The sequence below is a fragment of the Mandrillus leucophaeus genome, unplaced genomic scaffold, assembly GCF_000951045.1.
Source record: "Mandrillus leucophaeus isolate KB7577 unplaced genomic scaffold, Mleu.le_1.0 Scaffold14, whole genome shotgun sequence".
NCBI lineage: Eukaryota > Metazoa > Chordata > Mammalia > Primates > Cercopithecidae > Mandrillus > Mandrillus leucophaeus.
In genome coordinates, this window is record NW_012101365.1 from 6,241,817 (window position 1) to 6,256,755 (window position 14,939).

At 42.2% G+C, this 14,939-nt stretch overlaps 1 protein-coding gene across 2 annotated transcripts in view; it reads right to left on the reverse strand.

The window, feature by feature from the left end:
* Positions 1-14,939, reverse strand: part of PPAP2B (phosphatidic acid phosphatase type 2B) — a 151,833-nt gene that overhangs the window by 37,925 nt on the left and 98,969 nt on the right. For both annotated transcript variants that reach the window (XM_011973843.1, XM_011973842.1), the window contains one exon: positions 4,943-5,100. In XM_011973843.1, coding sequence (XP_011829233.1) covers positions 4,943-5,100 — 158 coding nt within the window. The remainder of the gene's footprint in view (positions 1-4,942; positions 5,101-14,939) is intronic.

Sequence of the window (14,939 nt, forward strand, 5' to 3'; positions counted from 1 at the left end):
ACAACTGCACATTTTTCAGAGTTGAAAATTCGACTAGCCTTTAATGAGGAGGCAATGTTGGGGAACCTTGTTTTCTTGGCAGGGCTCTTGCAGATAAAGGGAGATGGAGGGGTGGGGAGGAACTAATGAAGTCCAGATGTGGGCAAACTGAAGCCTGATACTGAATAAACAAGTCTTGCAGGTACTAAGCTCTTCTTCTTGTCTCTCCAGCAAGAAATTTGCATGTGGTACAGAGTGTGTTCCCGTGTGCCTCCTGGAGCATAGTTGAGATTTTAAGGAAGAAAACAGGACATTTTTCCCTGCTCCATGAATCCTCTGATATCTTTTGACCTAATGCTTTTGATTTTCTGCCCCCCGTTTATGACTTCTTCAGTGATTTTTCACAAGCATATATTGAGCACCAAGGTCTACGTCTTACACTAGCAATACCAAATCAAATCAGATCTGTCGCTCCCCCGTGCAGCTAACAGGATAGCCAAGAAATAGACAAGTAAACAGACATGAGAATCAGCACAGTGACTGCAGCCACAGAGGTAAGCCCAGGGTTCTCTGTGACGTTTGGAAGTTAGGAGAGGAGACAGCTAAGGAATGCTTCCTGGAGAAATGTCTACCTGGTGTTTATTAAGTACCTACCATGTGCCCAGAGGAAAAGACCTGGCCCCTGTCTTCCAGCAACCTATTATGTAGCCTTTTTTTTTTTTTTTTTTTTTTGATATGGAGTCTCGTCCTGTTGCCCAAGCTGGAGTGCAGTGGCGAGATCTCAGCTCACTGCAACATCCACCTCCTGGATTCAAGTGATTCTCCTGTCTCAGTCTCCCAAGCAGCTGGAACTACAGGCACGTGCCATGAAGCCCAGCTAATTTTGAAACTTTTAGTAGAGACCGAGTTTCACCATGTTGACCAGACTGGTCTCAGACTCCTGACTTCAAGTGATCCACCTACCTTGGTCTCCCAGAGTGCTGGGATTACAGGCATGAGCCACTGCACTCGGCCTATGACAGTATGTATTAAAGGTGTTATTTGCTGTTCGAGATGGGGTAGCTGCTGAGTTTCATGACCAGAGATAACATGCAGCTGGTTGGGCTGAGGTTCACCACTGTGTCCCCAGCACCTGACACATCATAAGGCACTTGATAAGTACTTGTGGAAGGAGGGTAGGCTGCAGAAGACAGCAGCAGGAATCAGAGGACTCCTGGTCTGGCCATGCCACTACTTAGTTATGAGAGACTCCTCACTTAATATCCTTGAGCCCCGGTTGACTTAGCTGTAAGAATCAACCTCCCAGGATTACTACCAGGCGCAAAGAAGAGAGGGCACATAAAAGCCATGCTGTAAACTGTACAACACTACAGAAATATGAAGGATGATTCTCACTTATTACACACATAATATCACATGATTTGACAACCAAAACAAGCCTATAGCATTGGTGAACTATTGTGACCAATTTACAGAGAAGCAAAGTATAGCTCCAAGGGGTTCAATGGCTCTCCTGAGGTTGAAGGACAAGTCACAGAATGAGTAAGCACGGAAGTTGGGACATGAACCTAAGTCAGATGATGCCTAAGTTTGACTTTTTCTCTAGTTAGGAATATTATTACAGAAGTCAGATTCAAGTGGGGTAGCATTTTTATGGCTAAGGGAGAGAGGGGATTCATCTATGACTCAACCATACATCAATTATCAGATATTAAGACTCTGTATAAACCCCTTTTAGGGTCTGAGCGAGGCAAGCACTGAGCCCATGTATATTTAAAATGAATACTTAGCATTTCTTCCCATTTTAAATCTTTGCCCATGATACTCTTTGTAATACAGTGCAAGACAAAACTGAGAGATAGGAGATGATATTTTACTGTTTGCTCCTAGTCTTACTGCTGCTAGAGTCATTAAGCCTTTGCAAGGCAGGGATAGGAACCATTGCTTTGTGGATTTGGAAGCAATTCCTATTATGCTATAATTCCAGAATCTGAGATACATCTGAAAAAGAGGTCAACATGACTAGGTTTTTCCATATCTCCTGCCATTGAAAGGTGTCTGCTTTCTCCATAACGCCTGATGATTTGCATCTCTAAACCACACTGGTCTCCTCCACTGCCATTCCGTTCCTTTGTTGTGGAGACCATCCAAACGGGAGCAGGGGCATCCGAATCAGTCAAGTCCTCTCTTGCTGTTTTAAACAAACCTGACATTCAGCAGAAGGCTCAGGACAGCAAGCAGCAGGATGATGGTTCCATTTCCAGCTCTGGGCCCCTCCAGCCTCCACGACTGTCACTCCTGCCCTCTAATCAGAACTGGGTTCTGGATGACGCCAGCTGGGAAAGTGGGAACTGTGTCATCAGCATCGTTGTTGTTGTTAAATTTAAACTCTAGAGCTTTTCCAGAACTGAGAATATAAAAGTGAATTATTCCCTCCGCCTTTGAGGTCTTTGCTTTTACCTTTTTCTGTGAGTACCCTTGATAGTTATGACAGGTAAGCAGGCTAGTAGGCTTCATTAGGACCCCCCAACTCACATGTGCCTCCAGCTAAAGTGCCACAGCCATTGGACCAAGAGGTAAGAAAGTCCTATTGCAAAGAGGAGTGAGAGTCAAGAGACCTGGGTTCTAATTAAATCACTATAAGAAAAGAGTGGGGGATGTGTAGCTAAGGCTGGGGTTCCTTTCCTTACTTTTTTTTTTTTTTTTTTTGAGATGGAGTCTCGCTCTGTCGCCCAGGCTGGAGTGCAGTGGCCGGATCTCAGCTCACTGCAAGCTCCGCCTCCCAGGTTCACGCCATTCTCCTGCCTCAGCCTCCCAAGTAGCTGGGGCTACAGGCACCCACCACCACGCCAGGCTAGTTTTTTGTATTTTTTTAGTAGAGACGGGGTTTCACCGTGTTAGCCAGGATGGTCTCTATCTGACCTTGTGATCCACCCCTCTCGGCCTCCCAAAGTGCTGGGATTACAGGCTTGAGCCACCACGCCCGGCCTCCTTACTATATTTTTGCCAGATATAATGTTTGGCTGTCACCTCACCATTTTTTGACTCTGTTTACTCATTTAGAATAAAAATAGTTAACATTTACTGGGCATACCGTATGTGCCAAGCACTGAATTACTTTATATACATTAGCTCATTTAATTATCAAAACCTTAGTAAGTAGCCATAGTATCTCCACGTATCAGATGTATTTCCGAGGCAGGGCGCCATAAAGGTAATTTGCCACATGGTCCACAGCAGAGGGGTTCAGGTCTGAACCAGGGCATGTGCCTTTAACCCTGTGCTAAACTGAAAACCACAAGAATACCTAGCTCTTGGGGTTTCTTCAAGGGTGAAATGCAACCACATTGTTCAAGTGTATCTCCCATATACAGTTGCACTGGACAAGAGATAACAATTATTGTAGCAATTTCTTGGCTTATGTTTCTCTGGAACTATAGGAAAGCACTATCTAATCCATTTTGCTGCCATTGTATGGGTTGGGGAAGCAATGCTGTTGCTCATTGTATAGCGAGGCCACAGCACATGACTGTTTCAAGAAAACCTGGGAGGTCAGGAAACATTGTAATTAAAATATCAACATGACACAAGGAAAGGGCAAGCCACAGTGAAGCTCTCAAAAACACATTTTTTTCTAAGAAAAGGTGACATCCCTTAAGGAGAAAGGGACAGGCCTTGGCAAGCAGCAAGCGAAGAGCTGCTGACCTGAAGCTCTGCTTGGGGAAGGAAAGATGGGAGGAGACACATGAACTCTAAAGAAGCTACTTTAGCATTTTCCTTTGCCCATCCTGGGGCCGGGTGAGAAAACCAGAACCATTTCCAACTAAAAGACTCTGAACGTTCCAGTGAGCCCACTGCTGCAAAGTGCAATTCCAGGTCTTATGGCATTCATTTGATTCTCACAGCGATCCCTTTGAGGGAATCCAAACAGCAATCTCGTTTTACAGATGAGGAAATTGAGGGTTAAAGAAATCAAAGATCCACCTAATTCACATAGCTAGGAGAGGCTCTGAGGAGTGTCTCTTTCCACTGCCCTGTGCCTGGGAGCAGCCCACTAGGCAAGCTGGGAATAATGCCACAGAGAGTGACGAGCATGTGACATTCCTGTCCCTGTGCTTTTCTTATCTCACCACACTCTTGGGTATAGTGGGCTCCTTTGAAGTGTTTAATTAACTGATCCTCTAACTTTCAAAAACACCTGTTCAAACCTCAGTACATGATACTGTGCAATTATTTGCCTTCCCTGACAAACACCTTTTTCAGGGAAAGCCATTCTTCCTAGAAACTGAAACCCACAACTGTCAATTTGGAGCACATGGGAAAACTAGACCTTTCATTTTTCAGTTTTTGAACACAAAGATCCTTAGTCCACCTTTAAGAAACTACTACAGTTGCCAAACGAACTGTTTTTCTTTTAAAGGCTGGAAAGAATTCTACTAGCCTCCCTTCCCCCTCCCCAAATTCAAGCTGTTGATTGTGTGCCTGGTTTACGATGTTATTAAAAAACAAAGAGGGGTCTCAAAGTTTACAACCAACCTCCAGAGTAGGCAAGTCAAAAGAAAACTACATGAAATGTGGTACCCGTAACATCAGCAGCTTACATTTGATCCAGAGTAGGCAAGATAAGCTAACTGCCTATCCCCTTGAGCAGTTCATTTGGACAGGTTAGCCTTCCTGAACTGTAAGTCTCTTTGAAATCAGCCGGGCACAGGCTGAACCCAAATTTTCTGTAGCTGTAGACTTTGAGTATGTCACTTAACTCTCACATCTGTATAATGGGGGTGATAGCACTTATTTTACATTTAGTGTTCTTAGGATTAACTACCTTGCTTCTTGGCTAAATACAGGCCAGAGAAAGTTGGCTTCTACTTGGTATAAATCTCTGTTGGCTCAGATATTCTGTAATATGACAACACAGGGAGAAGTCAGACAGGATCCACCACAGCAGAGTCTGGACACTTACCGCGAGGATGGCAATGACGATCCCCACGGCGCAGAGCACAGCGTCATTTATTGTCTCACCAGTTTTCAGTGGGTACTTGATGCTCTCATCATTGCAGTAAAACCCTCGGTGGTAAGGCTTGATGGTGCTTGTCTCGATGATAAGGAAGGGGAGGCCCGCTGGTCCAGGTGGAACCACAGCATATACCAGGAGAGAAAAAAAAAGGAAGGGGAAAACATCAGTGCCAAAGAGGAACCTCAAGCAAAGACCATCCCAAATATCACTGAGAGTGCTAATCTTTCCTTCCATTTGTAGAGATCTACAGCCTAGAGAGAGCTTTTGCTATGCACATCGCCGTTCCTCCTTTCCACACCCCTATGAGGAGAGAGGCATTATCCTCTTCTCTTCCCCAGGCGCTTGGAGGTAGGCAGTGAAAGAGCCAAAGCAGGGCTTTTCCCACAGTTCTACGATACCCTGCTAAAATTAAAGCCCAAATCGTAACATTTACTAATATAGCCCCAAATCTAATGATTTATGCCTCCAAGGGCATTCATTTCTTAGCTCTTAACCACTTCCCCTTTGAGAAGTTCACTAAGACTGTGCTGCCTGGGGTAGTGAAGGCCTTGGAGTCAAAAAATCTGGATGTGAACCCCAGATCCACCACTTCTTAAGTGATTTGACCTCTAGTTCCCACTCCATTTCCCTGAGTCCCAGTTTTTTCCCACAGTAAAATGAGTTGTGGTGATGACTAAAGGAGATCAATGCACACACAACCTCTAGCACAGTGCCTGGCACAAAGTAGCTGCTTCATGAATGCCATTTTCCCAGGCTTTTCTTTCACTGTTCAAAGAACTACCAATAATAGCGAGCAGAGCTGAGCTTGGCCCTGCTGCCTGCAGACCTGGATAGAGGGCCCAGGGCACCCAGGAGCACCAAGTGGCTCTTGCAGCTGCTGCTGGTTATCAGTGACCAGTTCAGACTATTCTCTCAAAGGTCATGACAAATGGATTCCATCACCTGCCAAGAAAAGTCCCCCAAAACCCTGACTCAAAAAGCAAAGGCCCATGATAACTCTCATTTGGATGCTACAAGAGCCTCCTAATCAGGCTCATGGCCCCCATTCCCTTCTACAGATAGCCACCAGTTTGCTTCCTGAAGGGCTTGGACCATGAGCATGTCAAAGCCTTGCTAAAGCCTCTTCAATGGCGCCCCATGACACAGGGTGAAATAAAGCCTCTAAGTATGACTTTAGGAGTTCCCATGACCTGGACATCTCTCCAGCTTCATGCTCTGCTGCTCCTCTTCAGTAAGCCTCCAAGAAACCAGTACACAGAGACTGAGGATTCATGCTATTCTCTTGGACCAAAATACCTCTTCCTCCCAAACTACCTAACTGCAATACCAAGCTCCAATGACACTTCGCAAAGTAAAATGACTAGCTCTTTTACAAATCTTGGAACTAGGGAAGACTACCAGAAACACGGTGGCCTTTCAGCCGGAACTGCCATCTTCCAGTAATTCACCAAAATGACGAACACAAAGGGAAAGAGGAGAGGCACCCAACAGATGTTCTCTAGGCCTTTTAGAAAATATGGAGTTGTTTCTTTGGCCATGTATATGAAAATCTGTGATAAAGGCAATGTTGTAGACATCTAAGGGAATGGGTACTGTTCTAAAAAGAATGCCCCACAAGTGTTACCATGGCTAAACTAGAAGAGTCTGCAGCATTCCCTAGCATGCCGTTGGCATTGTTGTAAACAAATAAGTTAAGGGCAAGATTATTGCCAAGAGAATTAATGTGCCTACTGAGCACATTAAGCACTCCAAGCACTTCCTAAAAAACATGAAGGAAAATGATCAGAAAAAGAAAGAAGCCAAAGAGTTCAACTGAAGCGCCAGCCTGCTCTACCGAGAGAAGCACACTTTGTGAGAATCAATGGGAAGGAGCCTGCTGCTGGAACATATTCCCTATGAATTCATGGCATAGTAGGTGTTAAAAAAATAAAATAAATAAAAGACTTCTGGACTGTAAAAAACAAAACAAAACAGTGAGCGAATACAGCCACTACTGAATGCACACTCACAATGTGTTGGGTTCTTTATATCCATTTTTGCATTGAAGTATTATTTAAGCACTATCACCCACCTTCAAGTGGAGGGAACAGAGACTCAGAGAGAATACTGAGCTCATTCAGGATCTCTTAGTCCACCTCCAAATGCTGAAATCCCTAATTTAACTTTGCAAATTGATTTCATCCAAATGTGAATTTCATTAGCTGAAAAATCCCAACATAAACAGTTGTTTAAAAGATAAAATCCCATTTTTCATGTTTTTCAAAAAGAATTAAATTCATGTCATGTTGGTTAAAGTCCCAGACCACCTCTAAAAAAAAAAAGTACCATGAACTCCACAATTTTTCAATTACTTTGGTTCAGACCGGCAGTGATAAAAATGCTCACTTTCTAAAAAGTGTATTTATGTATCACTGTGCATACACACATGGATTTATTTGGTTTTATTCTTTGGATTTATTTGAATTCTATGGCTATTTATTTTGTGACCCCTAACTGCTTCCTGCTAGAACAACAATTTACTTTATCAAATTCATACTGGTGCTTTGAAAAGAAAGAACAGCAACACACCACAGTATTGTGCCTGACCTTCTCAAAGTAAACACAGAGGGGCCCTGACAGGCAATAGCCATTAGGTTTTAAAACTTTGTCTCTGCAATGGAGGAGAGGGGGCAGGGAAAGGCAGTGGATAAATGTTCTGGCTTAGAAATGATCTTTAGGGTTTAGGGGCCGGGGAGAGATACCATATGGTGCCGAACCATCTTCATGCCACTGCCTAAACATTTTGAAATGCAACCAAGTTGGCTATGAAAAGTAGCTGAGAAGCCAGCAGTATGATATTATTAATAGTCTGCTTTTAAAGTTCCACATATTGAGATTTAAAAGTTGAGCTGCAGTCGCTCTGGTGCCTAGGAGCCAAAGTGTTGCTAATAAACTCAGGAAGGGAACAGACCCCAAGTTCCCTACATTTGCACTCCACTCTTAGGCCTCCAGCTTCTATATTTAATAGTGTTCACATGATAGGCCTGTAAAGCATATGTTTCTATGGACAATAAAACACATATAAAAGAGTTTTGGAGTTAGACAGAACTGGGTTAATGATCTCGACTCTGCTCCCTACTACTTAAGTTATTTCACGTCTCCAAAACTCCCTTTCTCATCTGTTTAATGGGAAGAATGAAATCTAACTTTAGCATGGTTGGGATTATACAAAAATTAAAGCATCCATTCATTCATTCATTCAACAAATATTTATTGAGTCTTAACTACATATATTAAGTTACAAGGAATACAAAGATGACCCAGACCCTGCCCTCAAGAAGCTTACAATCCAGTAGGGGAAGACACATATCATCAAAATCAGTTGAGAAGAAAGTCAAGGCAATAGCACTGAGTAATGTCAGCATAGAGTCCGGGGCACACTGAGGACACTCAATGAATGTTAAAAAGAGAAGGGAAGAAAGCCTCACAGAGAAGGCAGGGGAAGAAAGCCTCACAGAGAAGGCAAGGGAAGAAAATCTGGTCAGTCCTTTGCCCACTTTTAAACTGAGAACAGTCCAAATACTTTTTCCTCTTTCTTTGCCTATGGCTTGGGGAGGGTTTCCAGTTCTGATTATGTGGATGAAGACCACAAACAGACAAGAAGTTGGAGCTGAATATGTTCTGTTTATTTTCTTGAAAGGCATGGAGATGGCATTTACAAAACCCAATGGTTTTTGTTTTTTTTTTTTTTGTCTCCCCTATAAACTTGTGGTATTATTGAGGGTGATGCCAGTCAAATCTTGATTTTGATCCAGGAAGACAGAGTAACCACAGATTTCCTTCAGTTGATGGGAAAAGCATAAACATCCCCCCAATTAGGCAACTAGTCCTTAAGAGATATAACACTGTGCCTTGCCCTTCCAGGACACAGAGAAGAGGCAGTTCTTCTCCAACGATCTTTATTTCCAATACCGTCACCATCTTTATTACCAATCACTATAGTGCCTTATCACTTCACTTCGAGAAATTTCCCAGTGCTAGACACTGGAATTCTGGAAGTGAATACATCATAGTACCTGCCCTGGAGGAGTTCACAGTGTTGTAAGACAGTCAAAAAAGCAAGAACACTGAATTATTTCTAGTGTGATGACTGACATATGCATAGAGTACAAAGGACACAAAGATCATTTTACTAGAGTCTTTCAAGGTGTCCAACAGAGGGTGGGAGACTTCAGTTAACTCTTATATAGTAGGAGGGGTTTCTAGAGTCCACAGGCTAAGTACAATCACACACACACAAAAAAATCAGTGCAGTTTAGGGATTTCAATACTGTCAGTTACAAAACTGATGGTATTAAACAAATACAATTTTAAAGTTTGCTATAGAGCTAGAAGAGATGAAGGGAATGAAGGAAAGAAAGGGGAAAACAGCACAGAGAATAATAATAGGTAACATTTACTAAACAGTTATTATGTGCCCAAACTGTCTTGAGGGTCCCCACATAAACTATTGTAGACTGACAGACCTGGCTGCCTATCATGGTCTACGCATTGACTGGGCCAATGAAATGAAAGAGGCTAAGTTCCAACCTTCAAGTGGTCCAAAGGCTAATAGGATAAACAGTCATAAAAACTAATACATTAAGCCACCCTAAGGTTCAAAGAGATTAAAGTGACTTACCAGTCACTCTGCAAGTAAGTTATGGAGCTGAACAGGTTTCAAATGATCTGACTCTTGATTTTGGGTGCTTTCTATAAAGTGAGTCACTCTTCAGAGAAGGAAGCACCTATAAGTATTAGTAAATTAACTGAAGCTCAGCAAATCTCATGGCCTCTCATGAAAAAGGCACTGTTCAGAACAATCAAGGGAATGGCACTGGCTCAAGTTCACTGAACTTTCACTGTGTATCACACATGTGTTAGGTAACTAATTTCATCAAACTCTGAAGGCAATAGCCTGGAATTTAAATTTATTTGTAATAAAAGGTGCATTACAAAATTTTTGCAAAGCATGACCAAAAATAAAAAACAAAACAAAAATATCTAGTGAGTGCAGATCGAGACCCAGACTCAAGCATTTCTCCTTCCTTTAATCAAGGATCAATTAACTTCTTATACCTCTGGGGATTTCTTGGGATGTGTAGGTTGCAGAGGAGGTGAAATACGAACTCACTGACAAACACTTAGTGGGCATAAAATCAAAGCATGAAGAAAGGCCCCTGTGTTGGGTTCAGGCCTTTGAAACTTCTCTGGCTTTGAAAAACTAACACTGGGGCAGGTTGGGTGGTTTGGGGGTGGAGTGTAAAAAAACACAGACTAAGTTTTGAGGCCCACCCATTGATAAACTCATGTGGGAAGCGTTACCCAAGTGACCTGGCCCCAAAGCCCTGCTCCCTGCAGCCACAGTTCACCTTTGCACAAAATTAAACACAGCCTCCTTCTCACAAAGTGCTTTTCAGAAAGCCCTTAGTGAGGCTAAGAAGAGAATGAGGGGAAGAGTGAAGACGGAATCTTTGCATTTTTGCCTGATCAAAATCAGAGCACCAGGAAGGCACTTTCATGTCTCCTACATACCAAGTCCTTCATGTCCTTTTCCAGAGTTGTTCAATTTTCCACTCGAAACAATCTATAGTCATTATAAAATACATGAAGTCCAGGATCTGCGAGAATAATAATTAAACTAACATCTGCAGAAAGCCTACACATCTACCCACAAAATAATACTGGTTGCACAAAAGTAGGCATCTGGTATAGCATAATTACTCAAATCGGGCAGCTATTAGAACTCTGTGACAAGGCCAGCTGCGGTGGCTCATTTCTGTAATCCTAGCCCTTTGGGAGGCTGAGGCAGTTGCATTGCTTGAGCTCATAAGTTCGAGACCAGCCTTGGCAACATGATGAAACTCCGTCTCTACCAAAAATACAAAACTTAGCTGAGTGTGGTGGTACCTGCCTGTAGTCCCAGCTACTCAGGAGGTAAGAGGATAACCTAAGCCCAGAAGGCGGAGGTTGCAGTAAGCCAAGATTGTGCCACTGCACTCCAGCCTGAGTGACAGAGCCAGACCTTGTCTCAAAAAAAAAAAAAGAACTCTGTACATCTTACCTACAGTATAGAGTTATGAGTAGGCACTGTTCTACCCATCTTACAAATGGAAAAACTGAGGATCAGAAATGTTCATCAGTCCACCTAAAAGGCAGAGCTAGCAATGGTCCCAATTTGGACCAGCTATTCAAAATATAGACTGGAGACCCTGGACCTTGAAGGAGTTTAGAGTTGAGGAATTAATTAACTTAATATCCACAATAGCTATGAAATGTTGTGGGTTATTATTTTCATTTATACTCAACAGAAAACTGAGGCCAGAAGTTTCATAACTGGTACAAGGTCCCCAAGTGAGTAAATTGGTCACTGGGTTTCGAACCCACATCTGTCTGTCTTTTGCTCTTATTTTCTTACTCTATGACCTGACCCTCCCTTTCTTTATAAACATATTCCCTGTTAAAATATCACTCACTGATTTTTTTAAATCACTTAAGGCCAGAATGGTCAACACAACTATTACTTAGAGGTTCAAAATACAAATATTTACATTGCCTGTAAGTGACAGGGCTTCTTTTTAAAGTAATTAATTGCTACTGGTCTTAGAAGTGTGCAAACTTTCTTTGGTTTACGATATTTGTCCAGATTTTTAGACTGGACACAATCCAGATGAGACAAAACTAAGTTTACTATGAAGGCATTTTTCTACCTTTGAAACAGGCTGCCATGAAAAACACTTGCTGTTGGCTGGTGTGAACACGCAATATTCTGGGTCTGGAGGTCTTCCTTGGCAACTGCTCATTCTTCAGTACTGGAAAGTTCAGGCCCTTTCTCCACAAAAAGAAGACTGTTGGAACCAAAAGCAACTACGTGGTAGAAATGAAGAAACCAGTGGCAGATCTAGTCCTAGTGCTCGGGTTTCCTGACCCCAAATCAAGGTCTTTAGTCCAACTCAACACACAAGTATGGCTCTTTCCTAAGTACTGGGTACCGTGTTAGGTGCTGGGGAAAACAAAGGTGAGTAAAATACTGCAGTCCTTTTGAGTTCCCTGCCTTCTGAAAGTCTCAGCTTCCATGACAAAGAGAAACCTGTTTTAGTTTAACCATGGGTGTTGAAAAGAACTTTGGATGTCCTTTCTTATTTGAAAGTGCTTACAGTGAAAACATTTTGTTTGTAAAAATAATTAACATCAGCCTCCTTAAAACCCCCAGCTCTGGCTGTTTTGGCCCTTTCAGTTGGATTTTTAAAGGGTTGCTACATTCATCTGCAAATAAAACAAACTGACCAGCAACTCATGGTTCATATCTTTAACTGAAAGAGCTCCAAACCTCTTTTTGTCATCATTATATATTTCACAAATGAGGTGCTTTATTTCTAGTGAAACACAACTACCAGAGCAAACAGGACTCATAATCCTTTTATCCCAGGTAAAGCTGAGTCACTTCCCAAGACCTCCTTCTTTTGATCCCTCTTTAAATAAGGATGACAGTAAGTATATATTTATTGGGCACCTACTATGTGCCAGGAGCTTTGGATACATCAATTAATTCTCAAAACAATTTTCTAAATTAATTATTAGGATATAGGCAAAAGATCGAGGGTCAGAGAGATTGTAATTTGTTTCAGTATCCACTCTGAGGAGAAGAGGCATAAACAAGATATGTAATAGAACGGTCTGGCTCTAGAATTCATTCAGAGATGGGACCAGTTAGCCTTTATTGCTAAGTACACATGAACTATGTCTATGCACATATTAGCAACCTAGAAAGTCAGCTACGAAACTCTTGAAAGTGTATGTTGGCCTTGGACAAGGGCAGAAACCAAGGCTCCTCTTTAGATGTTAAGATAGAACCATACAGATCCAGCCACTCTCTCTCTGCCTCATAAGCTTCCCTTATGACCCAAAGGTGTTCATGTGCAACATGGCTGCCCAGAGTTAAGACACAGCAATAGTTCCATCCACGCAAAGTATTTCTGAGTTCTTACATAAACCATCACATTTGATCTTCCTAACAACTCCATGAAGTAATGTCTTTAACATCTGAATTAAAACAACTCCTATTTATCCTTCAAGACTTAAATATCTCACCCACAAAGGATTTACTTAGCCATGTAACCCACTCTAACAGCATTAATTGCTTCTTTATTTTTTCCAATTTAATCATGATCTTTGGAGTCAGGCAGACAAGATTTCATATTCCATTCCTATCAACTGACATGCTTGCGGTATGACCTTAACTCTGTGAACTTTATTTTTATCACTGTACAATAAGACTTGGCACATTAATTCCCAATGTAAAGAGTTGATTAGGAGGACTAAGATGTAGTTTATAAAATATGTTAGTTCTTGCTCTTATATGTGACAGGGAGCCACCAAAAGCTTTTACATGCGGGTAAAATGTGACCAGATTTCTGTCTGAAACTCATGCAAGTAGCCATGGGTCCACCAGCCACTTCCCATACGCAATCTAATCTCCAGGGAAAAGCATGCTCATGAAGTCCTATAATTCCAGGGACTTCTTGGGATTGGGTAGACAAATGGGGCTTCAACAGTGGTTAGCAAGAGCCAGCACCCTGACATAGGGAAGAAATATCACAGTGGGAACCCTGCCATATATTCTCAAAAGATCACATGAGGCTGTATGGGAGGCAAGTCTATAATAAGGTTGAGAAAAATACATTTATTTTTATTTTTCCAGCAGTTAAACATTCATTCTTCAGCATGTGCACTCCCACCCAAGCCATGCTACCCAGATGTACACAAAACACCCCGTCCACGTGGCAGAATAAACAACCTGTGGATTGGCAGGACATCAGACACCAGGGATAGCCAAAGTCCGAGATAGTCAAAAGGCAAGACTGGAGCCAGATGCAGTGCCAAAAGCGAAGAGGTGAGCATTATGGGAGGCCTTGCAAGAACAAAAATACCCTGGTAAGCAATCCACGGGCACTCCAGGTACACCACCGAGCTACACGGCCCATGATCTAGGTCAAAGGTCACAAGCTGGCAGCCCACGGCCAAATCTGGCCTGTAGAGATGTTCCGTTTGTCCCACCCAGGGTTTAAAATGTTTTAAATTAGTTGTTAACATTTAATAACAGGCAGATAACATCCAGATTCCCAGCTTCTTAAACCAGCTCTAAAGTGTGTGGTAATGCAGGCAGTAAATAACAGTGGCTGCCTTCCTGCATGCAACATATACACATCCTCCAGGAGCCACCCACTCCTCACTGTCTCCCTGACACGCAGGCTGCCTGTGGGTTGCCATTCTCATTGAGCTTGCGCTGTCAATTTTCTTATACCTGGTCTACTTTAGTCATTCATGTTTAATTGCCTGGCTTTGTAAACATTTGACTTTATCCTTGCTGTAGAGAGTAAGAGTCCTTGGTTAATGACTCTTGGATAAACCTATGAAAACAGAAATAACTCTTGATTCCGTACCATCTCCCATAGTAAGTAATGGCCACATTAGACATGTATATATATGTGTATATGGTTATATGTGTGTATGGATTTATGTGTATGTCTTAATCTTAACCAAGACTGAGCCTCCTATCTATGTTTTCAATTATAAACCCAAAGACCATGTCAAGTCAGGGCAAGGCAGTTCATTTTTGCATTTTAGTTATGGGGAAACCGAGGCTTAGAAGCTAAGTAACTTGCCGAAGGTCATACAGTAAAATGAACAGGGATTTGAAACAAAGTCTTGCTGAACTAGAAAGCCCTTAGCAAGTTGACTCCATGAGGCTGGTGGTTAGGTCAAAATGAACACCTACCTTACTGGTCAGGTAAACAGCTTATCTTAATAAATTGCATGGTTACCCTTCAGAAGATACAGTGGACCCAACTTATAGCTCTCTATGTGATACTAAATGGGAATATCAGAGAGTTGTGTTTTTAAAAGCAATAGCTATCTAAAATCA